This window comes from Colius striatus, chromosome Z (assembly GCF_028858725.1).
Source record: "Colius striatus isolate bColStr4 chromosome Z, bColStr4.1.hap1, whole genome shotgun sequence".
Lineage (NCBI taxonomy): Eukaryota > Metazoa > Chordata > Aves > Coliiformes > Coliidae > Colius > Colius striatus.
Genome location: NC_084790.1, coordinates 450656 through 478583, shown reverse-complemented (window position 1 = coordinate 478583; position 27928 = coordinate 450656). Strand labels below are relative to the sequence as shown.

The following is a 27928-nucleotide window of genomic DNA, read 5'->3' as shown; positions in this document are numbered from 1 at the left end:
ACCCGCACGGGGCGGCGGGGCCTGTGCCGGGCAGGACAGTGCACACACGGCTGCCTCCCAAAACCGGGTGTGCACACAGCCCCCTGCCCAGCCACGGTGGCTGAAATACCCTGTTCAGCTGAGGATGTGCTGGAAGCTCTGTGCTCTGGGGGCTCTCCTCAGCCCCAGCTCTCCCGAGTGTTGTCGTTGGTGTCCGGGACAACGAGTGGGTGGGTCGTTTGTGCAGCAGCGCTGGGAGGGGAAGTGTGGTGGGAAGGAGGGAGGGAGTTGCCTCTGACAGCTTGAGAGACTCAGCCCATCACACAGTGAGACACAGAGATCACATTGCTTAACCCCCCTGCTGAGTGACAAGGGACAGAGATGGACAAGGGACAAGGATTATGGGTGGTTTGGTTTCTCTTTCAAAAATAACAGCCCATCTTTCCTTTCCCTGGGTTGTTCTCATCACTGAAGTGCTTCAGCGACCACAACACTCTTGTCTCAGTGACTGAGCTTTATTTGTGCAGCACTGCTGTGCTGGGTGGCTGCAGGTTCAGGGAAACGCTCAGCAACGCTCCAGAAGCATCGGCACATCCGTTTCACGCAGCGATGCCGGAGCCTTGGGCCCCTTCTGCACGGCCCTGCTGCTTCTGCCCCTTCAGCTGACCTGGTAACGTTTCATCAGCTCCATCACTGCCCTTTCCTCCTCAGTTTCCTTTTGCAAGCTGGTGTCTGTGAGGTGGGCTCCCCTGTGTGCCTCGTGGCTGGCTGGGCTGCTGGGGTGGCTGCCGGCCCGGGAGCCGCCGCTCGTGCTCTGCAGCTTCCCAAACAGGGCCCTGCTGCTTCCCCTCTCCTGCTGGCTCAGGAGCTCCAAGCTCAGCCCGAAGCGCGGGGTGCCCGCCAGGCTCTGGAGGATCTGGAGGACAGCATCTCTGTCTTCCTCACAGATGTTCTCTGCCAGCACCGTGAGGAACTCGCCCAGGAGGCCGAAGCCCAGCTCAGCCTGGAAGATTCTGCCCAGGCCCTTCCCTCCCAGCTCCAGCAGAAGCTGGTATTTTTGTTTACCGCTCTTCAGACACCTGCGCCAGTCTCTGTAAAACTCAGCAGAGGTTCTGGGCAGCTGATCCAGTTCCTGAGGGAAAGAGTAGCTACTCAGTTCCTTTTGGCTGTTCTCACCCAAGGGATTTTCCTCCCCACCCTGATGAACCTGTGGATGGCTGTGGAGATGGAACCTGTGGAGATGCTTTTAATGCTTTGATAGCACAAAGGGCTGAACGGAGCTCAGGAGGTGCCAAAACGTAAAGCCAAAGGAATACCAGGGTCCCTGAGCCCCACAGAGAAGTTCAGGGGGAAAGAATGGAAGGATGAGTGAGACAGGAAAGCCTGTGTGGCTGAACATAGAGCAGCAGTGGAGTAACCCCAACCCCTACCCACACTGCGCATCCACCATCGCTGCTCGGGAGGGGACCGTGAAAACCTCTGCTCCAGCTCCAGCACTGTGAGGCAAACCAAAGGAGGGAGGAGACGAAAGATCCGAGATGTGAAGCCCAGAAAATATGCAGATGGCCCTAAGACACTGTCTGGAAGAGCCAAGCTCAATGTGGCATCTCCAGATAAAGGGAAATCCTGTTTCATACAACGTGTAATTGAACTGCCGAGCTCATCGCCGTGAACCGCCACACGGACTGAGGGAGGATTAAAATGTTTGGGCTTTTATACTGATGGGGAGAACAAGGCACAGCAACATCAGGCTGTGCCTAAACACAACATGGAGCAGCCCTGGAGATCAGAGCCCCAGCGCTAATGGGATTAGGAAAAGAATCTGCTCTGGGGAGATCTTTGCTCAGTCCAAGGAAACACAAGGCTGCCATGGATTGTTGCAACTCTCAGTAAACAGGCAAATGAAATTCAGTGTAAAGTAAAAAGTCTGCCAGAGACACCCCGTGGGATGTGCCCAGCTCCTCAGGGTGGCCAGGACCCCCCAGCGTGGGCAGAGCCCTCTGGAGGGGGCAGGATGGACGGCACTCAAATCCCAACTGACCTGGAGAGATAACCCTTTAGTCCCTGTTCCCCACCACTGACAACTGAGGAGCATCAGCCCGCTCAACAGGCAGCAGGTTTAAAAGAAAAGAGCACTTTTTCCTATCATGCATCAGTAAACCCCAGGGTGAAGCAGAACTGGCCAGGCTGAGGGGAGAGCTGCGGCTGGGACGCTGGGATGCAGAGGCACAGCCCTGGTGCTCAGTCCCGGAGCCACAGCCAGCTGGAAGAGCGAGGTCAGGGGAGGGCACTCTGCCCCCAGAACCTGTTGCTGCCCCCCAGCACAGCCAGGCTACTGGGAGCTCTGGTCCTAGTCTTGGATTCCCAGAGCTGAAGCAGCTGGTGCAAGCTCTTACCAGACTGACCCCTATGGTTCTCTAGATGCCAGTGCTGCTCTGGGCTTTGGGGATTTCTCACACACACAGATAGCTCTGAATAACCCTCACAGTTTAAACTAACACCCAAATGCTTCTAGGGTTGTTTTTAGGCAGGGACAAAGCCCTGGAGAGCAGTTCCCTCACCTGGGGCAGTTCCAGGGCGCTGGCTGCTGGTGTCCTGGCCTGGGCTGCACAGGGATTCCACAGCACCTTCCCTCTCACACCTGTCTTGTCCTTTTTCTCCAGGGGCTTCAGGTGTGAGGCCAGCACAATGTTCCTGAAGGCAACAAGAAAGGGAAGTGAGATCAGATATTTGGAAGGCTTAGAGCTTCTTCTGCACAGCGATTTCTTAGCTTGGGTTGTATGTTTCATCCAGAGGGACCTGGACGGGCTGCAGGAGCAGCCCCACGGGGACATCATGAACCTCAGTCAAGTGCAAGGTCCTGCCCCTGGGCTGGGGCAGTCCCCACCATCAGCACAGGCCTGGCAGCTATGAGCCACTCACCATTTACCTCCAATGAGGAAGTTTTAACTGGAGTGAAGGGCTGAGAGTCGCTCACCCAGCACGGGGACACAGGGGAGCAGCAGTGTGGGGGGATTTGGTGTGCTGCTTGTCCAGCAGCACTTGGCATGAGCAGCTGGGTTTGCTGAAGCCTCAAGCTGTGAACTTCATAGAACCATTTTTCTTACGCTGTGCTGAAGTTTCTGTGGCTTTGAGACTTCCAGAGGAAAGACTCAACTCCTCAGCAGCTCGGGACTGCTCTGGAGCTTGCAGTGTGCTGACCAGGTACGTTTTTGTGGGTTCATCTGAACTCAGCTCCTGATTACACTGACATGTGCCACGAGCTACAGCAGGGCTCAGTGGCTCTCCTGGTTCCACTCATCCCATGGGATTTAGTACTCCCAGTAATGGGCAGGAGACTGTTGAAGGGATCCAGCTGCGCTCCTGAGCATTGGCACAGGCTGCCCAGGGAGCTGGGGGCAGGCTCAGCCCTGGAGGGATCCCAAAGCCGTGGGGCTGAGGTGCTGAGGGCTGTGGGTCAGTGCTGGGCTGGGCAGGCATTGGGAGTGCCCTGCGGAGCATCCCAGCCACAAACCCCCCCCAAATCCTGTTGGACGGAGCAGGGGCGGCTTTGGGAGCAGGGACACGCTGGGCAGGGTGCACAGGGACACACATCACCCTCCGCCACTGCGCAGCACTGCAGCGTGGGGTGTGTGGGGAGGGCAGGGCAGGGTGGGCTGGCGGGGCTCGGGGCCGCGCCTGGGAACACGAAGCAGGAAGCCCCCGAGCCCACCGCCCGGCCCCGCTGCCCCCCGGACCTGAACTCCTCGTAGGAGGCCAGGGGCTGGCGCGCGGCCCGCAGCTTGGCCTGGTTCTGCCGCGCCCAGCGCTCGTCGGCCGCCACGGCCTCACGCAGCTCCCGCTCCAGCGCCGCGGCCTCGGGCACCCCGGCGCCCGCCATGGGCACTGCGGGACCCCCCGCGCCTGTCGCGACAGCCCAACCGGGGCTGGCCCTGCCGACCTCACGGCTGCCGGGACAGCCCGGCCCGCCCGGCTGCGCCTCCCGCGCCAGGGGCACCTCTGGCCCTGGGCCCCGCGCTCTATCGCGACAGCCCCGCCGCTCCCCGCGCTCTATCGCGACAGCCCCGCCGCTCGGTTCCCGCGCTCTATCGCGACAGCCCCGCCGCTCCCCGCGCGCACGAGGCTGCTCCTGCCGTTGCCGTAGCGACAGCGCGGCGCGGCCTCAGGACCCCGTCGGGGCTGTCCCGGCAGCGCCTGACAGACCCAGCTCGGCCCGCGAGCACCGAGACCCCGCCGAGACCGAGACCGTCCCCGTCCCCTCCCGCCCCGCTCGGCTCTTCCCCCGCTGACGGCGCACGCGGGGGATCCCGTCGCGACAGGCAGTGCGGGCAGCCGGGGGGCCTTCCACTGTGGTGTCGGCGGTGAGGGGAGCGCGGCGGGTGAGAGCGGGGCCGCGGCCGGGACCGTGAGGGTGAGATGGACGAGGGGTGGTTGACGGGCGGGACGCGGCTCCGGAGAGAGGCGGGAGGGACGGGGGGTCACCTGAGGCGGGAGGGTCGCGAGAGGCGGGAAGGCCGGAGGTGTCCGAGGCGGGACGGGCCGGAGGTGCCCGAGGCGAGGCGGGAGGGCCGGAGCTGTCTGAGGCGGGAGGGCCGGAGGTGCCCGAGGCCCGAGGGCCGGAGGTGCCCGAGGCCCGAGGGCCGGAGGTGCCCGAGGCGGGACGGGCCGGAGGTGTCCGAGGCGGGAAGGCCGGAGGTGCCCGAGGCGAGGCGGGACGGGCCGGAGGTGTCCGAGGCGGGACGGGCCGGAGGTGCCCGAGGCGAGGCGGGACGGGCCGGAGGTGTCCGAGGCGGGACGGGCCGGAGGTGCCCGAGGCGGGACGGGCCGGAGGTGCCCGAGGCGAGGCGGGACGGGCCGGAGCTGTCTGAGGCGGGAGGGCCGGAGGTGCCCGAGGCGGGACGGGCCGGAGCTGTCTGAGGCGGGAGGGCCGGAGCTGTCTGAGGCGGGAGGGCCGGAGCTGTCTGAGGCGGGAGGGCCGGAGGTGCCCGAGGCGGGAAGGCCGGAGGTGCCTGAGGCGGGAGGGCCGGAGCTGTCTGAGGCGGGACGGGCCGGAGGTGTCCGAGGCGGGAGGGCCGGAGCTGTCTGAGGCGGGAGGGCCGGAGGTGCCCGAGGCGGGACGGGCCGGAGGTGTCTGAGGCGGGAAGGCCGGAGGTGTCTGAGGCGGGACGGGCCGGAGGTGTCCGAGGCAGGAAGGCCGGAGCTGTCTGAGGCGGGAGGGCCGGAGGTGCCCGAGGCGGGACGGGCCGGAGGTGTCTGAGGCGGGAAGGCCGGAGGTGTCTGAGGCGGGACGGGCCGGAGGTGTCCGAGGCGGGAAGGCCGGAGCTGTCTGAGGCGGGAGGGCCGGAGGTGCCCGAGGCGGGACGGGCCGGAGGTGTCCGAGGCGGGAAGGCCGGAGGTGCCCGAGGCGGGACGGGCCGGAGGTGTCTGAGGCGGGAAGGCCGGAGGTGCCCGAGGCGGGACGGGGGACGGGCCGGAGGTGCCCGAGGCGGGACGGGCCGGAGGTGCCCGAGGCGGGACGGGGGACGGGCCGGAGGTGCCCGAGGCGGGAAGGTGGGAGGTGTCTGAGGCGGGACGGGCCGGAGGTGCCCGAGGCGGGCCGGGCCGGAGCTGTCTGAGGCGGGAAGGTGCCTGAGGCAGGAAGGTCAGAGGTCGCGGGAGGGCCGGAGGATCGCACACGGTGCAGAGCGAGGCCGGGGCGGCTGCTGTGGGGGGCTCAGGCAGCGACCCCCGGAGCCCACCCCCTCCTCTGACCCCCTTCCCGCCCCCAGCATGGACACCGACTTGTACGACGAGTTCGGGAACTACATCGGGCCGGAGCTGGACTCGGACGATGACGACGATGAGTTGGGCAGAGAGTCCAAAGACCTGGATGAGGTGAGCGGTGGGGCCGGGTGGAGGGGCCGTGTCCCGGCAGCCCGGGAGCTGCGTTTGGCGTTTCTGTTAGTGTTGAGTCAAACGGAGGGGCTGGATCTGCCCACTGAGGGTGTCAGGCCTGGGGTACCCTGTGCCGGGCCGCGGCAGCACTGGGGGATCGGCCCCTCGGTGGGGCAGCAGAGCAGGACTGCACAGACGCCCGAGGAGGGTGATGTGAGCAAGGGGAAGGCAGAGGCTGCTGTGCCAGCCTGGGCAAAGCCTTGGAGGACTAGGGGAGCCCCTCCTTGTCCCCTGTTCCTGCCCTTTGCCCGAAAGCAGTGTCTGTGTGATGAGGGCTGTGTAGGGCTCTGCCACACAGGGCAGGAGCCGCTGTTCTGGGGTTTCTGCGAGTCCTGCTGCTGTTAGTTTTCAAGGGGCTGTTACTTTTTGGTGGGGAAGGAGGTATTACTTCCCTGCCAGCTGTCCTGCTAATGCCTGGTGGGACTGGGACCGTGTTAGTGGCTCCCTGCCTGGGTTTGGGCTCTGGTTCACCAGACGAGGCCAAGCCCCTTCCTTCTGGGTGATGGGTGTGTGTGAAGCCCCTTGGTGCCACCAGCAGCTGAATGTGAGCCTTGGTTGCAGCTCGAGGATGATGACGATGATGATGATATGGGGGACCATGATGAGGACCACCCTGGAATGGAGGTGGTGCTGCATGAGGATAAGAAATACTATCCCACTGCTGAGGAGGTCTACGGGCCAGAAGTAGAGACAATAGTACAAGAGGAAGACACACAGCCTCTCACTGGTAAGTAATGAGGAAGCAGCAAGGTGTGCAGGGGGGGGAGAAGCGGATCCTTGGAAAAGGGAAAATAATGATTTACTGCCTTCCCTTCTCTCCATGAATTTTAAGGTCCCTTTTGGATCCCCTGTTAGCCCCAGGAACACACAGGCTCTGTGGGGAGAGACCTGGGAGTGCTGGTTAATAATAAACTAACCGTGAGCCAGCAGTGCCTCTGTGGGCAAGAAGCCAATGGCATAATGGGGGCATCAAGAAGAATGTGGGCAGCAGGGCAAGGGAGGTTCTGCTTCCCCTCTGCTCTGCCATATCTGCTGAGGCCTCATCTGGAGTCCTGTGTCCAGCTGTGGGCTCCCCAGCTGCAGAGGGACAGGGAAGTGCTGCAGAGAGGCCAACACAGGGCCAGCAAGATGCTCAGGGCACTGGAGCATGTTCCTGCTGAGGAAAGGCTGTGGGCCCTGGGGCTGGTCAGTCTGGAGAAGAGGAGACTGAGGGGGGAGCTCAGTATTTACCAAGATCTATATGGTGGGTGTCAGGAGGTTGGGGCAGCACTTTTTTTTCTGTTGTACCAACAGGACAAGGGTCATAGGAAGAAGCTGGAATATTTAAAGTTCCATTTAAACATAAGGCCAAACTGTTTCAGTATTTCAGTGAGGGAGCCCTGGCCCAGGCTGCCCAGGGAGGGTGTGGAGGCTCCTGCTCTGGAGATCTTCAAGACCCACCTGGACACGTCCCTGTGCTCCCTGATCTAGGTGGGAGCTGCTTCTGCAGGGGGGTTGGACTGGATGAGCTCTAAAGGCCCCTTCCAATCCCCACCATGCTGTGATTCTATGATTCCATGATTTTGGTTACAAGTCATGGTTACAAATGCCAAACAGTCTGTCTCTTGAAGAACAGATATTCAAGGAGAAATGAAAAGGTGTGTAAGTCATCTGACTGGCTCCTTCTGTAACAGAACAGCCCAGTTGGAAGGGACTGAGAGGGATCCAGTAGAGCTGCTTGTGTAAAATCCCATGAGAATCTGTCAGCCTGAAAACTGGTTCTGCAGAAGTCAGAGCCTATGGGGTTCAGGGTCTCTGCTAACAGTGTTTTATTGTTCTCTGTTGTTTTCAGAGCCTATTATTAAACCTGTGAAGACCAAGAAGTTCTCTCTGATGGAGCAGACGTTACCAGTCACTGTCTATGAGATGGAGTAAGTGCCACGCTGGGATTTAGGCGCCTGTACTGGCTCCAGCCATCCCTGCTGGGGTTTCCTCCCTGTGTGTTGGCTGTTTGCAGGCAGAGGTAGGGAGGGCAGGGTGCTGTGTACAGTGTGGAGGAGGCACGTTTCAGGGTGGCATTTGCTTTGTTTCTTACTGACATCAGCAACAGAGCTGAGTGTTGAACTGATTTGTGAACGGAAAACAAGAGGCAGAAGGTCCAAGAGGGCTGTGTCCCCTGCACAGCATGCAGCACAGCGCCTCAGTCTCTGACATGGAGTGTGAGTCTTGCCTCAACAGCTGATAGCTTGGCAACCACAAACCCCTGTGGTGCAGACTTGCTGCAGGTAGGTTTTCTTCACAGGCTCAAGAAATACTTATAGAGTCAGCATGTGACACACCTCATCTTGGGACCTCTTTTGAGTTGATCCCAGCAAGACTGCTGCTCAAATGAATTCCCATCTATCCTGGAGGAGATTCCAGGGGAAAATTTTGCTGCTGGTTGTTTGCAAAGTTGTGCATAGGGCAGCATAAGGCTGCAGCTGAGCTGCGCTTCTGCCACTCTTGCTGGTGTCTGCTGGTGGTACCCCACAAAACAGCCCCTGGGGCAGCAGGGTTGGGAGAAAGCCTCTCGAGAAAACCCTCCAAAGCAATGTAGAATTGGAGATGTGATCCATTTGGTAGATGGGAGGGGGGGCTCTGCGTCCTTGCCTGTGTCATGTTTCTGTGTGTTGTCTTCTGTTTGAGGAGGAACAGATTGAGCTGTGTGAGTGTCTTGCTGGGCTCTTTCCACACACCACTTTGTGGCTATGCAGAGCTGCTTCCCATTTTCAATAGTCATCCTGGAGTGCAGATTCCAGAGCCAGCTGCAGGCTGAGCAGCAGGGCCCTGCCTGCCAGACAGACCCCAGTGTGCGCAGTCCCTCTGCCTATCGTCAAGGCGCTGGCTGTTTCCTGACAGCAGGATTTCCCTGGAGCTGGTGCTGGGTTGGCAGCTGGTGACACTGGTGCCCAGGCCCTTTTGGAGTGGCTGCTCCTCAGGGCTGTCCCCGACACCTTCAGCACAGCCCTGTTCCTTGTGCAGAGGTTTTTGCTGCAGGCAGATGGAAACCAAAGAGCCAGCTCGTCTGATTTCGCTAAGCAGTACATTTTGCTCTTAGTCACTGACCTGTGCTCTTCATTAGCTGCTGCTTTCCTGGTTCCTCTGTCCTCTGCTCCTTTCTTCTGGATCGAATTTCTCTGTCCTGTTCCTTGATGTAAATGGTTAGGATAGGGCCAAGAGAAATTCCTTGTGGGACTTGGCCAGAAACCTACGAGCTCGGCATTGATTTCCCATTTAGCCTTATTTTAAGACCAATAAGCGAGCTTTTAATCAGTATTATTATTGATTCCTTGTGTTTTTTAGCTCTTAATCAAAATGTTGTGCGTTGAGAATTCTGTGCCCCAGCAGCGAAAATTAAATCTTGTTTAAAAGGAGGTTATTTGACAGCACTTTCTTTGTGCAGAGCCGTGGCAATGGATTTGTGTTTTACAGCCTCCCATTAGTTTTCAGACGAGCTGGTAATTTAGGACCTCGATTATGTTTTGGCCAGGATCCACACAGAAGTGACTGGCCCATGGTTACCCAGCTCAGCTGCTGGTTGTAAAAAGATTGCAGTTCCATTACTGTTTTCCTTGAGCCCCTGGGAACATCAGTGGTTTGAGACCTGCAAAACAGAACCAGTGCCCTGCCTTGCCCCGTGGCTGCCTTCTGAAGCTGCGTGGGGTGTTTGTTAACCAGCTCCCCTCTTGACTTGATGGCCTGGCCCTCTGTGAGTGGGGGTATTTCGTCATCCCAGTACATGGATGTGACTTTTGCTCTAATACTGACTAGAAGAGAAGAAAAACACTCAATCACATTCCATCGCTGACGGTTTTACCGGCTCCATATCCTCCCACCCACTGCCATCTGTCTAGGCCTCCAACTCTCTTGTCCTCCCCATCTGGAAAGTGGGATTCTTCCTCCGCAGGGCACTGGCAGAACGAGAGTTTGGAGAGGATTCAGGGGGCACCTGGGATAGAAACTGTAACTAAAACGGCACCTACTTTTCTTAGACACGGCAGAAGCCTCCAGCAGTCTTTTGTGTTTCGTTCCTGCAGCTTCCTGGCAGATCTGATGGACAACTCGGAGCTGATTCGGAACGTGACCCTGTGTGGGCACCTGCACCACGGCAAGGTAGCGTGGCTGTGTAGCGTGCTTGGGCTGGGAGCGGGCTCTCTGTGCCTCCCCTCTGCCGTGGCCCGTCACCCCTCCGTCCCCGTGGCAGCCCTCTCTGCCTCTCTTGCTGCTGCAGTTGTTTGTAGGTTCTCTTTTAGCCGAGTGGAAATAGTAACAAGGTGCCCAGCTTTCCCTAGTGCTGCTGGAGGGATGGGATGGTGCTGTCACTGCTCTGTCTGAACACAGTCCCCTCTAATCCTTTCCAGACTTGCTTTGTGGACTGCCTGATAGAGCAGACGCACCCAGAGATCCGGAAGCGCTACGACCAGGACGTGAGTGAGCTCTGGGGTGGCTCCTGCCCTGGGGAGGGTGGGGTGGCTCCTGCCCTGGGGAGAGTGGGGTGGCTCCTGCCCTCGAAGGGAGCATGACTGGACGTGGGGAAGATGGGGTTTAGTGACTGGAATGGAGGATTGGAAAGCCAGAGCTCTGTACCAGTTCTCTGTCACTTACCACCTGAACTGTGTGTAAAGGGTTGCTGTGTCCTGCGTCACACTGAATCTTTGATACTAACGTGATATTCTGACCCTTGTTTTCTCTTTGCAGCTTTGCTACACTGACATACTGTTCACAGAGCAAGAGGTGAGTCTTGTGCAATGGTTTTTATCCACTTGTCTCATGCTTTACTCACAGTTCCCTACTGTAGGCACTTTGCCATTTTAACATCTTTCTGTGCCTTCACTTTCTCATTATTTTCTTCCTAATAAAATGATCATAGAATCACAGAATCATTGTGGTTGTTAAAGCCCTTGAAGCTGCTGCAGTCCCAGCCCTGCCCTCACCCTGTCCAGCCCAGCACTACCCCACGGCCTCAGCACCTCAACTCCATGGCACTGGGATCCCTCCAGGGCTGGGCACTCCCCCAGCCCCCTGGGCAGCCTGGCACAGGGGCTGACACCCCTCTCAGGGAAACAGTTCTGCCTCAGCTCCAATCTCAACCTCCCCTGGTGCAAAGATCTGCCCCTCTTGTTTGCCTCCCTGGTCCAGCTAGCTTTCTTATATTTATTCCCTGGGAGTAACAGGGTGTCCTGGGTGGACATTTACTGCTGTTTTCCTTGGTTCTCTCTTGCATCTTTACACAGCAATGTATTGCTTTTCTCTTTTGAGTGATGACCCTGGTTTCCTGTCTTTCAGAGGGGAGTAGGGATCAAGAGCACCCCAGTGACCATTGTCCTACCAGACACCAAAGGAAAGTCTTTTCTCTTCAACATCATCGACACTCCAGGTGACTAATCCCAAAGATCCTGGCTGGGGATGCACTTAGCTTGATGTGTGGAGCAGATACATGACCATGTGAACCAAGGTCTTCTCTTAGTTCCTCTGGATAGTGCTGCTGACAGGAGCAGAGCAGTGAAAGCCTGTGTGGTGATGGTTAATGGAGGCCTTCAAACAGCTTTTGTGCTGGGTTGTGGTGAGACTGGGTGGCTCTGGAAAAACAAAGAAAGCCTCTGTGCCCTGAAACCTCACTGATTGATCTGGAAATGACACCTAGGGGCAGTGAAACCCTGGGAAGGTTTCTGCTGCAGACACAAACCTGTGTCTTGCTTTGTGGTTTTTGGAGATGATCCCAGCCTAGTCCTGAGCCTTAAGCTGGGTTCAGTCTGAAATCACTTCAGCAGGACCCACTGCAGCTGGCTTTTAATTAGGCTTGCGTTTCTGATTAGCAGGGCTAATGGAGGCCTAATGGGGCTCAAAATGTGTTTCACTCAAGTATATGAGAAGCACGTGTAGAATGGCATTTTCCAGCTACTGCCATGGGCAGTGGGGACTGTCCTTTTCTCCAGTGCTCTTGCCCCACAGTGAGACTCTCAGACAGTTCCCTTGAGCCTCTGACAAGCTTCTGTGGGGGAACATAGTCATGGATCAGTTTATTGTAAGAAACCAAAGCTAAACTTTGGGAAGAAGGGTCTTGGGACACATCTGTTGAGTTACAGCTCAAGATGAGGGAGGTTAGAGCGCAGGAGGAGACTGGAGGGAGAGGCATCTGTTGTTCTTTGGTTAGAAGTTATCTTCCTCCTTTTCCTGAAGTACTTGCACAGAGCTGTGAGAAAAACACAGACAAATGTGAGGAAAAGTGCCTGCGAAGGGAGTTGTGTTTATTCTCAGCAAATGGCAGTAAGGCTGAAGCGAGTCTCTGTGCGGAGCCCTGGCAGCAGCCCCGGGGCCCTGCCTGGGGGAAGCTGCCCGTGTCCCGCCCGCCTGGGTGCCAGTGACCAGAGCAAGCTGCAGAGCACAGGGTCAGCTTTGCCCCCGCCGCTGCCAGGGCTCACCCGCTCTCACCGCTGCCGTGTTCCCGCAGGTCACGTCAATTTCTCTGACGAGGTGACGGCCGGCCTGCGCATCTCCGACGGCGTCGTGCTGTTCATCGACGCGGCAGAGGGGGTGAGTGCCAGCTGCTCCCGGCCTTCCCCTCAAACTCCCTTCCTCTGGGCTCTTTCGTCCCACCTTAGCCTGGGGCCTGGGCTGCGTTCAGCTTCCCGGGGCGGCAGGACAGTGTGAGAAGTGACAGTTTTCCAGCCGAAACAGGGAGTCAAGCCCCTGGCTGCTCTATCCAGGGCTGGCACGATGCATGGGACCTGGAGGCTGATTATCTAACTTGTTTGTGTCTCCATCCCCACGACACATAAAACTGAGCAGCCTATTTATATCAGAGATGTCCAAGACTGAAGGGACTGGGTTGGGTTGGCACCTCCTGAATCCCCGGCAGATGAGCCAGTGGCTGAGCTCAGGCTCACAGCCCCGCGCGTCAGGGTCGCTGCTCTGTCTGTCACGCCCCAGATAGCATTTCGTGGAGGGACTTTGCTAGGGGTGAGTGTGCTGGCTGTTGCCTGCAGGTGATGCTGAACACAGAGAGGCTGATCAAGCACGCGGTGCAGGAGAGGCTGGCGGTCACCGTCTGCATCAACAAGATCGACCGGCTGATCCTGGAGCTGAAGCTGCCCCCGACGGACGCGTACTACAAACTGCGACACATCGTGGATGAAGTCAATGGGCTCATCAGGTATGGGGGGTGGGACAGGGCCTCCGTGGTGCTTGCTGTCCTTGTTCCACTGCAGGGGCTTCTCTCTGTGAGCTCAAAAGAATGAGTTTGTCTCCTGACATGTTGAGTCGTAGAAAATGGGGCAGAAAGACGTGTTGGAAATGCATCTTGGCCAATATGTCGGATTAGGCAGGATCTGCTCTTCCTGGCAAGCTTCATGGCTCCAGCTCTTCTTTTCCCCATTAAAAAGCAGGGAAAGGGGACCTGTGACCTGAGCAGGGAAGTTCTGTGCTCCCAGATGTCTCAGATACTCTGAAATGGTCTGGGCTGTATCCCAAATGGTACACTGAGGTATCTCAAAGCCCGTAAGCATTTGTTACAACACTAATGGGAACTCACTGTGCCATGCCCTAAACGGACACTATGACTCTGATCAAATCTCCTGCTCAGAGAAGGGAGGGACATCTGCTCTACCTTTCCCAGCAGCACTGTGTCATTTCTGTGGGTTCTCCTGCCTCCAGGTGATTTTCTTACCAGCCCTGTCCCTGCCAGGTTTGTGTGAATTGACGCACTGGTGTGTCTCTGCTCAGTTGTTGCTGGCGTCAGGCTGCTCAGAGCAGGGTCCCTTGTCCCATCGAGCACGCTTGGCAGCTCACTCACACTGCTTCAGTCCTGGATTGTGTTATCTTTTCCCTTGCTTGGCTGACCACCTGTCCTGCCTTTACTTTTTTGAGAAGAAAACCTCTACCTGCAAAAACCCTCAAAGCCCGTGTGCTGGGAACTTTTTAGTTTCAGGTCTTTAAATGTTTCCTTGCACTCTAATGCTTTGAGGCTTCTCCTGGCCCTGGATGCCCCGTGGCAAGCCTGCTGCAGCCCCTTTCAAGATGCTGTTTGCCAGTGTAGAATCCTTCCCTACTACATACTGCTGTTTGTTGTGGGAGGTGGATTGAAGTGTCTCCCTGGGTTCATAACACTGACTGTATGGTTTTTCCCTTCTCTCTCAACGCTGGCTCCTCTCAGCATGTATTCCACCGACGAGAACCTCGTCCTGTCTCCCCTTCTGGGCAACGTTTGCTTCTCCAGCTCACAGTACAGCATCTGCTTCACGCTGGGATCCTTTGCAAAGATTTATGCAGACACATATGGTGAGGATTATCCGGAAACCTTGTACATTCACATCTCCTTTCCTAACCCTTTATGTTGAGGCTTTCCAAGCTGCTCAGCTCAGACTTTCCTGCCCCTATATGGCCACTGAATGTATTCTTGAATTTCTAGGAGTCAAGAGGTACTGCAGGTCTGAGCCCAGGGTGGTAAAAAGCAAAACCACAGTTCTGATTTGGTTTTACTGAGAGAGTTTCTCTCGATAAATGTTTCTTGGGTCAGAAGCCAATATTTTATATATATCCTTCAGCAGAAAAAAGCCCAAGTCCTGCTGTGGCAGTGGAAGGCGAGTGTGTGTGATGTGCTTTGCCTCCTTACCACGCAGCTCAGAAGTGAAGCAGTTAAGTTCTGCCTGCCTTTCGCCAAAAGTCCTCAGAGCCTGAGACTCATCTGCAGCTGGGCACAAGCTTGGCCCAGAAGGTTTTGCACTCTTGCCCTCTTTCTTTTTTAAGAAAGTGTCGTTTTCTGGCTTTGATTTAATGTTCTGTTCCCCAGGTGCCTGCCCAAGGCAATCTGCCTCTTGTAAAAGTGGCCCTTTTGCTGGCATTAGCCAGCTGCTCAGCCAAGGCTTTTGAAGCTTGGCACTGGGGAGTCTGGGGTGATCTGTAGGAGCTGCGAGCAGGGGAAGGGGGATGTTGTAAAGCAGCTGGCCTGGCTCTCGAAAAAGAAGGTAGCCTGAGGGAGGATGAAGTTGCAGAGGTCAGGGACTGATGTGTCAGGACTATCACGTGTTTCTGTGAGTTTGGAGAAATAAATGAACTCCCTGGGCATCAGGGCAGTAAGCTGGTGCCTGCTGGAGTGCTCATCCCTGGTTTGGGGGCTGGTGGAGCTGCAGCCCCGTCAGAGGAGGCGGCTGTGCAGGGCAGGGGCAGGCACAGACCCAGCAGGTGCCCCAACAGTAACATTGGATTGCGGCCTCCAGGTTTTTGTGTGCAGCCACCACACTTCAGCTAACAGGAGTTACAGTGGTTTAACTGTCAAACCCACAGCTACCATGAAATTTGGGCTGCTTGCACATCTGCCCACAGCAAAAGCTTGTTGGGAAACGGCTGTAAATGATCACCACTGTCTTATTGTTTGTAAATTCACCGTGGCAGCCAAGCACTGCCCTGCTCCTTCAGCTCTTGGGTAGCTGGCTGTGGGCATCAGCTGGGAAAGAGGAAGGAACCTGCAGATGCTCAGCAAGGCAGAAACTGCTTGTGCTAAGCCTGTGGGGCAGACGGGGTGTGAGCCATCCCAGCACCTCGGCCCTCCACGTTGGGAGAGTGCAGCAGATGTAACTGGGCTCCTGCAGCACGGTGTCTGGCAGGTCGGTTCTTCTCAGCTCTAACCTCAATGTGGAACAGAGAGAGCTGGGACGTTGCTGAGAAGCCAGTCTGTGAACACACAGTATGGCTGGGCTGCTGCTGTCATCCCCAGCGGGCTGGTTCTGGTCTCATATTCGTTTGCTCACCAGCATCAGTCCGTTAAATCGAATCCTCAGGGTTGTTTTAAAAGCCAAACCCCAAAGATTTCCAAGATGAGAGGAAACACAGTGACACCTGAGAGACTTCTGTGATGTGCTTTCTCCCTTCAGGAGACATCAATTACCAGGAGTTTGCGAAGCGGCTCTGGGGCGACATCTACTTCAACCCCAAGACGTAAGGAGCCTCTTTAAATGTCTTGTTGGATTATTGCTGGGGTTTTCCTTTCTTTCCCTGTACAATGTGGACTAGATAACTGCTTAAGGTCCCTTGAGTTGTCCTGTGATGGAGCAGCATCTGGGAAGGGTTTTGAGGCCTCCTGCTTGGCGTGAATCCAGGTGGTCCTCCAGAATCCCATACGCAGGAGCAGAGAGCCTGCTCTGGCCTTTATTTGGAGTGAGCTTGTCTTCCCTGTCCCTGACAGCTTCCCAGGAGGGTTGGGAGGGATGAGAAGATAATCCAGGAGGAGAAGAGGCTGTGTTTGCAGGCTGCAGAGTGCTCACTTCTCATGCCTCTCCTATGGTCTCCCAACAGCCGCAAGTTCACCAAAAAGGCTCCCACGAGCAGTTCCCAGCGCAGCTTTGTGGAGTTCATTTTGGAGCCCCTGTACAAGATCTTGGCCCAGGTATGTGGTGGGTCGTTCTCCCTCCCACAGCTCCAGAGAGGAGCAGCTGAGGGCTGAACACTGGCTGGTGGCGTGTCTGGTGCCTGGGGTCTCGGCTGTCATCTGTCACTCTGCAGTGTCATCTTCCCCGGTCGGGTGTGGGGTGCAGAACGATGGTCAGCACCTCCTTAACAGCTGCTCCTTGCAAATCTGGCCCTGTATTTGCACAGTTGATAGAACTGCCTTTGCTCTTTCTGGCCTGCTCTAATATCAGCCAAGTGATATTTGGAACCACCCGGTTCTCCTGTGAGCTCTAAACCAGAGCGGGTCAACAGCCCTGAGGGCGATGGCTGTTGTGTGAGGCTGCACTGGGAGTTGTTGGCTTGATCCCCACAGCAAAGCTGAGAGTGGTGCTTGTTGTCTTGCAGGTGGTGGGGGATGTGGACACGACCCTGCCCAGGACTCTGGATGAACTTGGCATCCACCTGACCAAAGAGGAATTGAAGTTGAACATTCGGCCCCTCCTGCGGCTCGTCTGCAAGAAGTTCTTTGGAGAATTCACAGGTGAATGCCTCTTGCCTTCCCCTCCACACTCGTCCCAGTGCCCTGGTCTCACATGGTTGGGGTTAAGGGCTGTGTTACAGCTCACGTGCACAAACCCCTTCTCAGCACTGCAAACATAAAACCTTGAGCCGTTTGCCCAAAGGACAGCTCGAGACACTGCTGACATCCTGCCCCTTGCTGTGGGTGCACTGCAGCCTGGGTGCCTTTGCCCCAAGTTTATCAGAGTCCCTTTCTTTCCCCTGCACTGCTGGGTGCTGTTCTCATTGCAGTGTTCCTTTTGCAGGCTTTGTGGACATGTGTGTGCAGCACATCCCCTCCCCCAAGGTGGGAGCCAAGACGAAAATCGAGCACACCTACACCGGCGGGGTGGACTCTGACCTGGGGGAGGCCATGAGTGAATGCGACCCCGACGTAAGGAAACTCTCCTGCTTTGCTCTGGGGGTCCAAAAGTGTGGCAAATATGCCCTCCTTCCACTGCCTTCAAAGGGCAGCTGCCTGCAGACAGCCATCTGCACAGATTTGACTTCCAGCATTTTGAAACCTCTCATCCGATGCTGAAACAAATCTCTTCACTCTGTGGAGCTTCAGCTGTCTGCCAGGGCAGCCCTTGAGAGAGAGAATTGTCTGTCTGACACTGTTCAGGGAGGAACAGGACTAGGTCAGGACTCAGAGCACATGGGAGCTGCAGGGTGATTTTGTGTCCTTTTGCTGCCTTTTTATCCCTTTCCCTTGAAGTTTGAGTCTCTCTCCAAACTCTGAGAAAACTGAACTGTGCTGATAAAAATAACCCTGCAGTAGTTAGTCAGCACCTTTCCTATCAAAGCCTTGCAAAAACCTTCCTCCTCAAACAGCTTGTACTGAGCTGTCATTCAGAGTTGTCTAGAGCCACCAACGCCAGACAGCAGCTTAGTGGGGAATTTGCCTGTGACTTTTGCTCTAATGTCTGGAGAAGAAAACCCAAATCTCTCATTTGAATGAGCTGTAATTACCCACATAAAGCTGCACAGTGACTGTCACCAGATCACCAGTCGCAGGGTGACCTCAGGGCACTGCTGTGATCCGTGGGGGGCTCAGTTGCTCTGTCCTGAGCTGAGCTTTGCAGGCCAGCAGGTGACATTCCTCCTCATGGCCTTGTCCCAACCACTGTTTACTGCTCCATAAGAGGAGAGCTCCAGAACAGTCCTTCAAAGTCGTTCCAGGGATCTCCACAGAGGGCAGGGAGGTGTGAGGCTTCCAGCAGGAGGATGTGAAGGACTTGAAGTCAAAAGAAGTATTTCTAACCTGCAGCCCATGAATCCCTTTGTATCCACGAGTCCTGCTTTCTTGACTGTCTTCTGAAAGAGGCTTATTTCTCTCTGTCTTTCTCCTGGGAAGGGGCCTCTGATGTGCCACACGACCAAGATGTACAGCACAGATGATGGTGTGCAGTTCCACGCCTTCGGCAGGGTGCTCAGCGGCACCATCCATGCTGGGCAGCCCGTCAAGGTCCTGGGGGAGAATTACACCCTGGAGGATGAGGAGGACTCCCAGATCTGCACCGTGGGGCGGCTCTGGATCTCGGTGGCAAGGTAGGGAAAACTCCTTCGTTTGGGAGAGAAGTGTCATGGAGTCACTGCTGCAGGGGCAGGGAGGAGGAGGAGGGCAGAGCTGCAGGGGCCTGAGGCTGGCAGCAGTGTGCTCCAGTGGTACTCTCCTGCCTTTTAGGTACCACATCGAGGTTAACCGGGTCCCTGCTGGCAACTGGGTGCTGATAGAAGGAGTGGACCAGCCCATAGTGAAGACTGCAACCGTGACGGAGCCTCGGGGCAATGAGGAGGTACTGTGCACGCCTGGTGTCCCTCAGCCTGCCCGGGAGGCTTAGACAAGCCTCACCTGGCATGAGCCACTGGGGGAAGGAGAAGAGCTTCAACCAGCGTGTCCAGCTCCAGTGGCCGTCTGATGCTGCGGAGTTTTCAGCTCTTTGTCTGGTTTCAGGCCCAGATCTTCCGTCCGTTGAAGTTCAACACCACGTCTGTCATCAAAATAGCTGTGGAGCCAGTGAACCCCTCTGAGCTCCCCAAAATGCTGGACGGGCTCCGCAAAGTCAACAAGAGTTACCCCTCACTCACCACCAAGGTACCTGTGCTCGGGGTGGGGCTCTGGGAGCCAGCGCTGCTGGGGCACACGTTTGTTTGGTGTGGGTTGTTTTCTTTGTTGTGGGTTGGGTTTTTTGTGCTGTTGATCTCATAAATCACGTGGAAGCAGCAGAAAACTGTAGATGCAGCAGAAAAAGCACACAGCTTGGTGTGCCAGGAAAGCAGGTTTCTGCAGAGCACATCAGCACTTCCTGCTGGAAAAGGCTGTGGGAGCTTCCTTGGGGTGCTCTGCTCCTCACCACTTCCTTTAAATTGGAAGCTGGTACTTCCTCGGGGTCGTGTAGGAGCCTGTGAGCCAGGGCCTGGCAGCAGTCAGGCTGTCCCTGAGCCTCTCTCTTACCTTTCAGGTGGAAGAGTCAGGGGAGCACGTGATCCTGGGCACAGGGGAGCTCTACCTGGACTGTGTGATGCACGACCTGCGCAAGATGTATTCGGAGATTGATATCAAGGTGAGGGTGTGCCAGGTCCAGCCCTTGGGCCACACCAACCCCAGGCAGTGCCACAGGCTGGGGCAGAGAGGCTGCAAAGCTGCTGCAGGGAAAAGGCCTGAGGGGCTTGGTGCCCGCAGCGGAATGTGAGCCAGCAGCGTGCCCAGGTGCCCCAGGGGAAGGTGAGATTGGAGCTGAGGCAGAGCTGTTTCCCTGAGAGGGATGTCAGCCCCTGTGCCAGGCTGCCCAGGGAGCTGGGGGAATGCCCAGTCCTGGAGGGATCCCAAAGCTGTGGAGCTGAAGTGCTGAGGGGCCAAGGGGTAGTGCTGGGCTGGGCAGGGTGAGGAGAGGGTTGGGACTGCAGCAGCTTCAAGGGCTTTAACAACCCAAAGGATTCTGTGAAATGGGAGGGATTTTCCCAGCTGGTGAGGGAATTGTTCCCCTATCTCTGAAGGGTGGGATAATAAACCTAGCCAAATGTGCAGTGTGGGTTTTGTCACATCCCTTTAAAAGGTGTGTGTGTAGGGGTGGGGGGAAGAGCTGTTAGAATGCAAAAGTGACTCTTACAGCCTGACACCAGTGTGACTGAGAGCCTGGAAACTGCCTTGGAGAGAAGGGTATGGCTGCTTTCCAGCCTTTCCTGTGCTTCAGCCATTGCCTGGCCAGTGGCAAATAAATAAATGGAGCAGAACTTTTCACACCTGGAGTTAGGTTCAAATGTTCCTGTTGTGAGTGAATGAAGGAGTTAGTCCACCTGCCTGTGCAGCCTCAGTGCTTTCTCCACAATGCTGGTTAAAACACTGGCAGATGAACCAGGTTTTTCTTGTAGGTGTCCAAAGGTTTCAGACAATCTCCTTAAAACCAGAAAAAGCACTTGAAATCCTCAGAAGCCTCTTGTTTGTTCCAGGTCGCTGATCCAGTTGTGACATTCTGTGAGACAGTGGTGGAAACATCCTCCCTGAAGTGCTTTGCTGAGACACCCAACAAAAAGTAAGTGCCTGTGGGCACTGGGAGAGGGCAACTGGGGAGGTTTCTGCAGATGGGACTTCATCCCCTCCGAGGGCTCTGTCCTCAGTGGCTGCTGTGCAGGCCAGGGCCATGTGCCTGACGTGGCAGCAGCTCTGCTGAGCTCCTCGGCAACACCCCGAGTCCCAGGGATGTTTCTATGCTCTGCAGGAACTCTCGGAACGGAGGGAATAAGGACAAATCCACATCCTCCTTTCTTGTAGCTCAATTACACACCTTCTCAGCAGCTTTGTGGTGTTCACAAGGCTGGGAGGTGTATTGGGATCCTAGAGCAGCTGCCAGAGCCTGGTGCTGTCTTCAGCAGCTCCCCAAACACTTCACAAGCAAAAGCTTTGTCCTCTCTTAATCTTGAAATGGATATTTTCACCCCTGGTGATACACTGGAGCCTTGCAGCCCGGTCTCAGCTTCCCCCTGCCAGCAATGTGTTGTGATGCACACGTCAGGGAGGCTTGCAAGGGAGCACAGGCTGAGTAACCAGGGTGAGTCTGGGAGCACAGGAGCTGTTAATGCCTGAATTGTCAGGGAAATCATCATCTGCCATCTGCTGAAGATAGCTTTCTTGTGTTCCCTTGTGGTTTCTGGTTCTTCTTACCCTGTCTCCACTGTGGTATTCTCCCTGCATGGTTGGCAGCCTCGTGTCTGGGGACAGAAAGGTCGCAGGCTTGGGTCTGGGGGTTCCCCAGGGCAGCACCCCGTGTATCAGGCACAGCAAGTGCTGCCTCTGATGGAGCCACATTGCCTGGCCCAGGGGCTTCTGCTGCAGCCCAGGCAAGCGCTGGGCAGCTGGCAGGAGGGACAGAGCCATGCTGTGCCTTAGCAAGCTGCTTCTGCAGATGAGCAGGCTTGGGAGAGCAGTTGTGAGGTGCCTGGGCTGTCTCTACAAGCGAGACAGTAACAGCGAAGGACACGGATGGCTTCCCCTCCCTGGCAGTCCCCGAGGTCCTGCCAATTACTGCCATTTCCATCATTCTGCAGACTAATTGCAACTGCCTTTCTTCTCAGGAACAAGATCACGATGATTGCTGAGCCCCTGGAGAAAGGACTCGCCGAGGACATTGAAAATGAAGTGGTCCAGATAACGTGGAACAGGTATGACTGACCTGGGGAGAAGGAGCCCTAGAGGCAAATAACTGGGGGCAAGAGCTGAAATGCTGGATCTGCAAGGTGCACAGTGCCAGCCAGGAGCCTCTAGCAGGGCTCTGGGTCCAGTAGTGTTACCAGCTAGTCTCTGAGCATCCTTCCCCAGGCAGGGAGTTGCTCCAGGTAAAACACTGATGCCATTTGCTGCCTGAAGGGAACAGTGTTGTAAATGTGTTGTGAGTGTAGGTCAGATGCTGGTTTCTTTAACTTTCCTCTCCTCTTCTTGTATCAGGAAGAAGCTGGGTGAATTCTTCCAGACCAAATATGACTGGGATTTGCTGGCTGCCCGTTCCATCTGGGCCTTTGGGCCAGATGCCACCGGCCCAAACATCCTGGTAGATGATACACTGCCCTCAGAGGTGAGGAAGGCAGCCAGGGGGTGAGGTGTTTGTGCTGTGGTGCCAGAGGTCACTGCTCCTTCCAGAACCTGCAGCCAGGTGCTGGTGCTGCTGCTGTGCTCGTTGATTTGCCAGCTCTCAGTTCTGCTGGGTTTTCTCCACCCCACTCCTGCTCAGGCTAGCAAATCACCTGCTGGTGTTCAGGCAGTGCCAGTTGGACCAATGTCCTCAGAATGGGCAACTGAGCAAACTCTTGGGATTACCAAAATACATGTTCTTTTAATTTACAGCTGTAGATGCCAAACTCTGAAGATGCTGCATCTGAGCTGTGAGGGGAAGGGAAGGACTCTGGGGTGTCAGGGGCTTACAAGCAGGGGTCTGTCTATTGGTGCCTCGGGTGCAGGTGTGGTCTCTGAAGCTGTCTGTGTGTCTGTAGGTTGACAAGTCGCTGCTGGGGTCTGTGAAGGACAGCATTGTGCAGGGATTTCAGTGGGGGACCAGGGAAGGGCCTCTCTGTGATGAATGTAAGTAGGAACTCTGGGGAAGTGGAGCTAATACAATGGATTAAATTCTTCCATTTCTAAGCATTGGAGTGATGTTGCTGGTGCAGTCCCACAGTGGCCGGTTCCCTTCTCACACCACAGCTGGGGACAGCTCTGGGGATGGTGACAAGGGAGACAACCTCCCCCTTTTTCCTGGCTGCAGATGCCACCCAGGCACTGCCACTTGCCCTCTGCCTGCAAACCAGGGCTGTTTATCTGGCAGGACAGCTCTCCCACACCTTGGCTCTGCTCATTTAGTTGAGGTGCAGACCACCAAGCTCGCTGCAGGATAAGCTGCTGAGCTCTGATCTGCAGGGTCAGCGTGTTGTCATGCTTTCCCCTGGGAATTCAGTCTGGGAGAACTTCTGGTGGCTCTGGGCCTTTGGATGTTTGCTGTGCTGGGGGTCTCTGGGGCTGCGTGGTGGGCGCTGGTGTGGCACAGAACAGCCCCCTCGAGCCACTTGCTGTCATTCTGCCCTTTGCAGTGATACGCAACGTGAAGTTCAAGATCCTGGACGCGGTGATTGCTCAGGAGCCCCTGCACCGGGGCGGGGGCCAGATCATCCCCACGGCCCGCAGGGTGGTCTACTCAGCCTTCCTGATGGTGAGCACCATGCTGGGAGGGCAGACTGGCCTGGCACCCTGCCACCTCCCGCGGGCTGCACCGGCTGCCCCAGGGCTGTTGGTTTAAACTGGCTCCTGAAACATTTCCAGTGGGCTGGCAGAGGGGGTTCACAAGCCATCCCCTTCCTGTCTGGCTGGACACTTGTGTGCATCTGCTCTGACCCCCTTTTTGCCACTGTTTGGCTTTCTGGGCAGGGTGGGTGAGGGAGAGAGGTGAGTGACTCATGGGCAGGCAGAAAAGCACCTTTGGTTTGGGCAGCTGTGGGGCAGCAGGAACCCCTCCAAACCCAGTCAGGTGCTGTGTTTGACCAAAGCATGCCAACTCCCTGACTCTTATGTGAACCAAAGTGTGTGGGTACTGCAGGAGGCTCAGTGGCTTGTGTCCCTTTCTCCTCACAGGCCACCCCTCGTCTGATGGAGCCCTACTACTTTGTGGAGGTGCAGGCTCCTGCCGACTGCGTGTCTGCGGTGTACACCGTGCTGGCCAGGCGCAGGTGAGCAGCTCCAACCAGCTCCTGTCCCCTTGGCATTGCAGAGCAGCAACTGCTCGCTGGCATCTGGGTTGCTGCAGACATTCACAGTCCTTGCACTGCTCATAAAGTGAGGGCAGAGAGTGAAATCTGTATGAAGCGATGGCTGAAAGCTTCCCTGACTGATGCCAGCCCCTGTGAGGTGTGGGGAGGGGATGTCCAGGGTCCTGCACAGACTTTGGTTTGTGCCTGGTTCTTCCAGACTGTCAGAGAGGGACATGAGACCCTCCCAGAGCACTGCATCCAGCTCTGGGATCCCTGACAGCAGGAGGACAGGGGAGGGACTTTGTACAAGGGCCTGGAGTGACAGGACAAGGGGTGATGGCTCCACACAGAAAGAGGGGAGACTTAGATGAGATGTGAGGAAGAAGCTCTGCACAGTGAGGGTGGGGAAGCCCTGGTTGCCTCGAGAGGTTTTGGCTGCCCCATCCCTGGAAGTGTCCAAGGGCAGGTTGGATGGGGCTGTGAGCAACCTGGTCTAGTGCTGTGTCCCTGCCCATGGCTGGGGGTTGGATCTGGATGATCTTTCAGGTCCTTTCCAACCCAAACCCCTCTGTGAGTCTCTGACATACAATCTCTTGGCTGTTGGCAGAGGCCACGTGACGCAGGACGCTCCGATCCCAGGCTCTCCTCTCTACACCATCAAAGCCTTCATCCCAGCCATCGACTCCTTTGGCTTCGAGACAGACCTGAGGACCCACACGCAGGGCCAGGCCTTCTCACTCTCTGTCTTCCACCACTGGCAGGTATGTGCCCAGGGGGACGTGGTGGGGTCGGTGCTGGGCGGGTGCGTCTCGGGCTGGGGACGCTCCCTACACTCGCTGTGAGGTGTCTGCCAGAAGCAACAGCTTTGTTCCAAGCCCCATCACCCTTTGCCCTCATGGGGAATACTGAATGCTGCTGCTTGCTGAGGATGAGGGGCCTTTAGTGCCTGGAGAGAAGAAAAGGGGAGCTGTGGGTGCTCTGCAGCCTGGGGAGCAGAGGTCTGGGAGCAGGCTCCAGGCTCCTGGGTCTGCTGTAACACAGGGGTTGCCACAATTTGGGTTTGCCTCTCAGAGAAGGCTTTTTAGACCTCTGGAAAACAGGGTTTGGGACAAAATACTGTCCTTTGGCCACCTTTGTGTCTCAGGCAAATTGGGTCTTGTGGGAGCAACCACTGTGAGGTGTGCAGCTACCTGTGGTACAGCCAGGGGAGAGCAACAGGCTGAGACCCAGGAGCTGCCTTAAATGTCAAGATGCAGAAGCCTGAGGCTTGGCTCTAAAAAGAAGAAATGTGCCTGATTTCTGCAGAGGGTTGTGCTGAGTGGCACCTGTGTGGGTGGTTCTGGTTAGCAGGTTTTTAGAGGTCTTGCAGTACAGCAGCACGTGGGGAAGGTGGGACATGGGACTTGTTCTTGGCTGGGGTTATTAACGGCGTCAGTGATCAGCTCAGTAGGGAGGTGACAGTTTTTCTGTGCCAGGAGAACAGATGGGGTGTTGAGGCTGTCACACCCAGGCTGGAGGTATCCACAGGGCCCAGGGGTGTTTCCCACTGCAGCTGGGTGTTTCTGGGAGGTTGAACCAGCCTCCATCACCGCTCTCACCTCCTGGCCCTCCGTTTCAGATCGTGCCTGGTGACCCCTTGGACAAAAGCATCGTCATCCGGCCCCTGGAGCCGCAGCCAGCCCCACATCTGGCCAGAGAGTTCATGATCAAGACCAGGCGTAGGAAGGTCTGTCTGAGGGTCATCCCTGTCTGTCCCAGCAGCTGAGCCCTGGCAGGGTTATCCCAGAGTGGACCACTGTCCATTGTGCCTCAGGGCTTCCCTCACTCTTGGCCCCTCTGTGCTGTCTGTGGTGGTCCCAGGAGTGACTCCTCTGGCACTGACTCCTAAAAGTGGGGTCTCCTGGCATCTCTAGAGCCCTGCTCTCTCCCCAGCCCCTTGGGCCTCTGGCTGGTTTGATCTGGCCTGTTAGTCTTGCAGAGAAAGCAGCAACTAGTTTCTGTGGTGGTTGAGTGAGGCAGACTGAGGGGCTGGAGGGCTCCTGGGCCTGCAGAGAATGCAGCTCTGCTTTGGGAGGGCAGGGAGCTGCTAGAGACGCTTGGCAGCACCAGCCCCTCATTTGCAGCCTCCAAGAGGCTCTTGGATGTCCTTAAGCTGCTGGGAAGCACCTCCTGCCTTGCATAGTCTCCTGCCTTCTCTGGAGCCCCAGCATCTCCCTTACAGCAGGAGCCCAGGGCTCTTGGGAGGGCTCTGTGCCGTGCTGGCTGCCAGCAGAATAACCTCTGGTGTTGTCACCCCACAGGGCCTGAGCGAGGATGTCAGCATCAGCAAGTTCTTCGATGACCCTATGTTGCTGGAGCTGGCCAAGCAAGACGTTGTCCTCAACTACCCCATGTGAGGTCCTGCTGCATCAGCAGCTCTGCCCTGAGGCCTGGCTTGGGGCTGGGGCAGGCAGGGAACCACTCCAGCCTGCTCCCTCATGGCTGGAGAGTCTCCTGGGGCGTTGGTGCCCGTGCTCAGGGCCTGCCCCGTTGCAGGGAGCAGCCCAGCCCCCTGATGCTTTTTGTGCTGTTAGTCTCCAGCCTGCAGCAAGGAGCTTTCCCCTGGGCTGGGCTCTCCCCAGGCTCCTGGCTCTCCCCAGCTGCAGCAGAGTGTGAACAGAAGGTCAGGGTTCCTCAGCTCAGCCTGTGCCAGGCTCACCCTCTGCTTTCTGCTCCCCCTCTCCTGGCTGCTGGGAGGGTTTTGTGTGGGGCCAAGCACCCCCTTGGGCAGCTGAGCCGGGGTGGGGCTGGTGTGGGTACTTCCACCTGCCTCCCCCAGAGAAGAAGCAAATGTGGCTTTTCCCTTTTTTGTACACCTTTATTGAACGTTTAATACAAACTTCCTGTTGGGGCTTTGTCTGTGCCAAGAGAAGGCAGTGCTGGGAGAGGCTGATCCTCTCCTCCTCCCTGGGCTCCCCGATGCCACTGTTCCCCTTTGGCCACCTCAGCCTGGAACAGCCCCACATTCACCCCTGAAAACCCGCTCCCACGCCTCCCTCATGCTGGGAGGGGCTGAGGATGGTGTGTGGGGGCACACAGCACCCTGGGGGCAGAAGGCAAAGCCCAGAAGGCCCCCCTAAACTTCTCTGCCACTGGTGGAAACTGGGAGGCACTGGGCGGGCACAGGCAGGGGGCTGGGAAGCATGTCCAGCCCTCCTGCTGCAGGATGGGTCTCTGGAAACTGGATGTCACGGGAAAAATTCAGGGTCACCCCTCAGGTTTGGAAACTGGAGCGGGGGAAGGATGTCCTGTGGCTGCCAGCGCCCCTGCCCTTGCCCTGTGCAGCCCCCTCCCATCCCCTCTACCTGGCGGGAGGGCGCAGGGGTCCTGCCAGCCTGAGCTGCTCCCCCGGGGTTGGAGCTGCAGTGGGCTCAGCGCTGGGGCCGGCAGCACTCTGTGCTGCACAGCACGTCCCTGCACTCCAGGGCTGCGACCCCGGCACTGGAGCAAGGGCTCAGCTGAACCAGGGCTTTTGTCCCACGCAGAGGACGTTTATCACTGTCACGATCCCAACCCTGGGCTCCGCAGGGCTGGATAACTGCAGCGTCCCGTGGGGCCAGCTGTACACCCACAGGCATTGGAGCTGGTGGCCCCTGCCCCTGCAGAGCTGGTCGGGGGCTGTGACGGCCAAGGGGGCCCGTGGAGCCTGTCCTGGCCCCAGCCGTGCCCCAGGAGGGGTGGCAGGGCAGGCCTGGCAGCGTGCGAAGGAGATGGTTCTCAGGCGGCTGTTCCCAGCGGCCCCGGCCCCGGCATGTTCCGCGGAAGCGGCTGGTCCCTGGGAACGGGGCTGTGTGCGGCCAGGCCCTGACCCACGGCCCCTCCCTGCTGAGGGGATTCCCCCAGCACCGGCAAAGCTGCTTTGGTGCTCCAGGGGCTGTGCCTGCCTGGGGCTGTGCGGCAGGGAAACTGAGGCGCTGGGGGGGCTCCAGCCGCGGCACGAGTTCAACGGGGCTCAGCGCTGGGACACACCAAGGGGACAAATACCCCCCCAGCAGTGGGGTCAGCTGCAGTGACCGGTGCTGTGCCGACCCCTCGGCCCTCCCCTGGGGACACGTGCCACGCTGGGGAACCGGCTCCCTGTCCCCATCCTGCTCCTGGTGACCCCGATCACCCATTCTGATCCCGGCGCCCTTGTCCCCGTCCAGCTCCCTGTGCCCCCGAGGCCATCCCCATCGCCGGTGCCGCCGGCTCGGCCGCTCGCCGCCGCACGCGGAGCCCCTTCGCCCCCTCCGCGGCCCCCAGCGCCGCCGCACGTGGCGGCGGGTGGGCTGGGGGCTCTGCGCAT

At 57.3% G+C, this 27928-nt stretch overlaps 2 protein-coding genes across 2 annotated transcripts; one reads left to right on the top strand and one right to left on the bottom strand.

Moving 5' to 3' along the window:
• Positions 1–7: 7 nt before the first annotated feature.
• LOC133628729 (putative protein FAM47C) lies at positions 8–5750 on the bottom strand. The gene is made up of 4 exons (XM_062017490.1): positions 5731–5750; positions 4462–5607; positions 2541–2673; positions 8–1111 (listed from the first exon to the last, which is right to left on the bottom strand). Exons 1-4 carry the CDS (start codon positions 5748–5750, stop codon positions 638–640), a joined length of 1773 nt encoding a protein of 590 aa, XP_061873474.1. The 3' UTR covers positions 8–637.
• On the top strand, positions 4299–26515 carry LOC133628774 (116 kDa U5 small nuclear ribonucleoprotein component). The gene is made up of 28 exons (XM_062017922.1): positions 4299–4390; positions 5748–5853; positions 6475–6640; positions 7745–7823; positions 9969–10044; positions 10293–10358; positions 10630–10665; positions 11218–11308; positions 12383–12465; positions 12918–13084; positions 14084–14208; positions 15801–15864; positions 16222–16312; positions 16720–16855; positions 17139–17266; positions 18230–18423; positions 18560–18671; positions 18830–18970; positions 19338–19439; positions 20326–20408; positions 21448–21534; positions 21818–21944; positions 22360–22447; positions 22951–23069; positions 23489–23583; positions 24212–24365; positions 25223–25330; positions 25905–26515. The coding sequence occupies exons 2-28, from the start codon at positions 5749–5751 to the stop codon at positions 25998–26000; spliced, it is 2919 nt and encodes a 972-aa protein (XP_061873906.1). The 5' UTR covers positions 4299–4390; position 5748; the 3' UTR covers positions 26001–26515.
• Positions 26516–27928: the final 1413 nt, after the last annotated feature.

Excerpts from the sequence above, each read along its gene's own strand:
- LOC133628729 (XM_062017490.1), bottom strand. The coding sequence starts at position 5,750 with ATGCTGGGGGCGGGAAGGGG. Across the intron at positions 5,608-5,730 it reads ATGCTGGGGGCGGGAAGGGG|GCACCTTCCCGCCTCAGACA; the intron begins GTCAGAGGAGGG and ends TTCCTGCCTCAG. Across the intron at positions 1,112-2,540 it reads GCGCCCTGGAACTGCCCCAG|GAACTGGATCAGCTGCCCAG; the intron begins GTGAGGGAACTG and ends TCTTTCCCTCAG.
- LOC133628774 (XM_062017922.1), top strand. The coding sequence starts at position 5,749 with ATGGACACCGACTTGTACGACGAGTTCGGGAACTACATCGGGCCGGAG. Across the intron at positions 16,313-16,719 it reads TGTACAAGATCTTGGCCCAG|GTGGTGGGGGATGTGGACAC; the intron begins GTATGTGGTGGG and ends GTTGTCTTGCAG. Across the intron at positions 16,856-17,138 it reads GTTCTTTGGAGAATTCACAG|GCTTTGTGGACATGTGTGTG; the intron begins GTGAATGCCTCT and ends TTCCTTTTGCAG.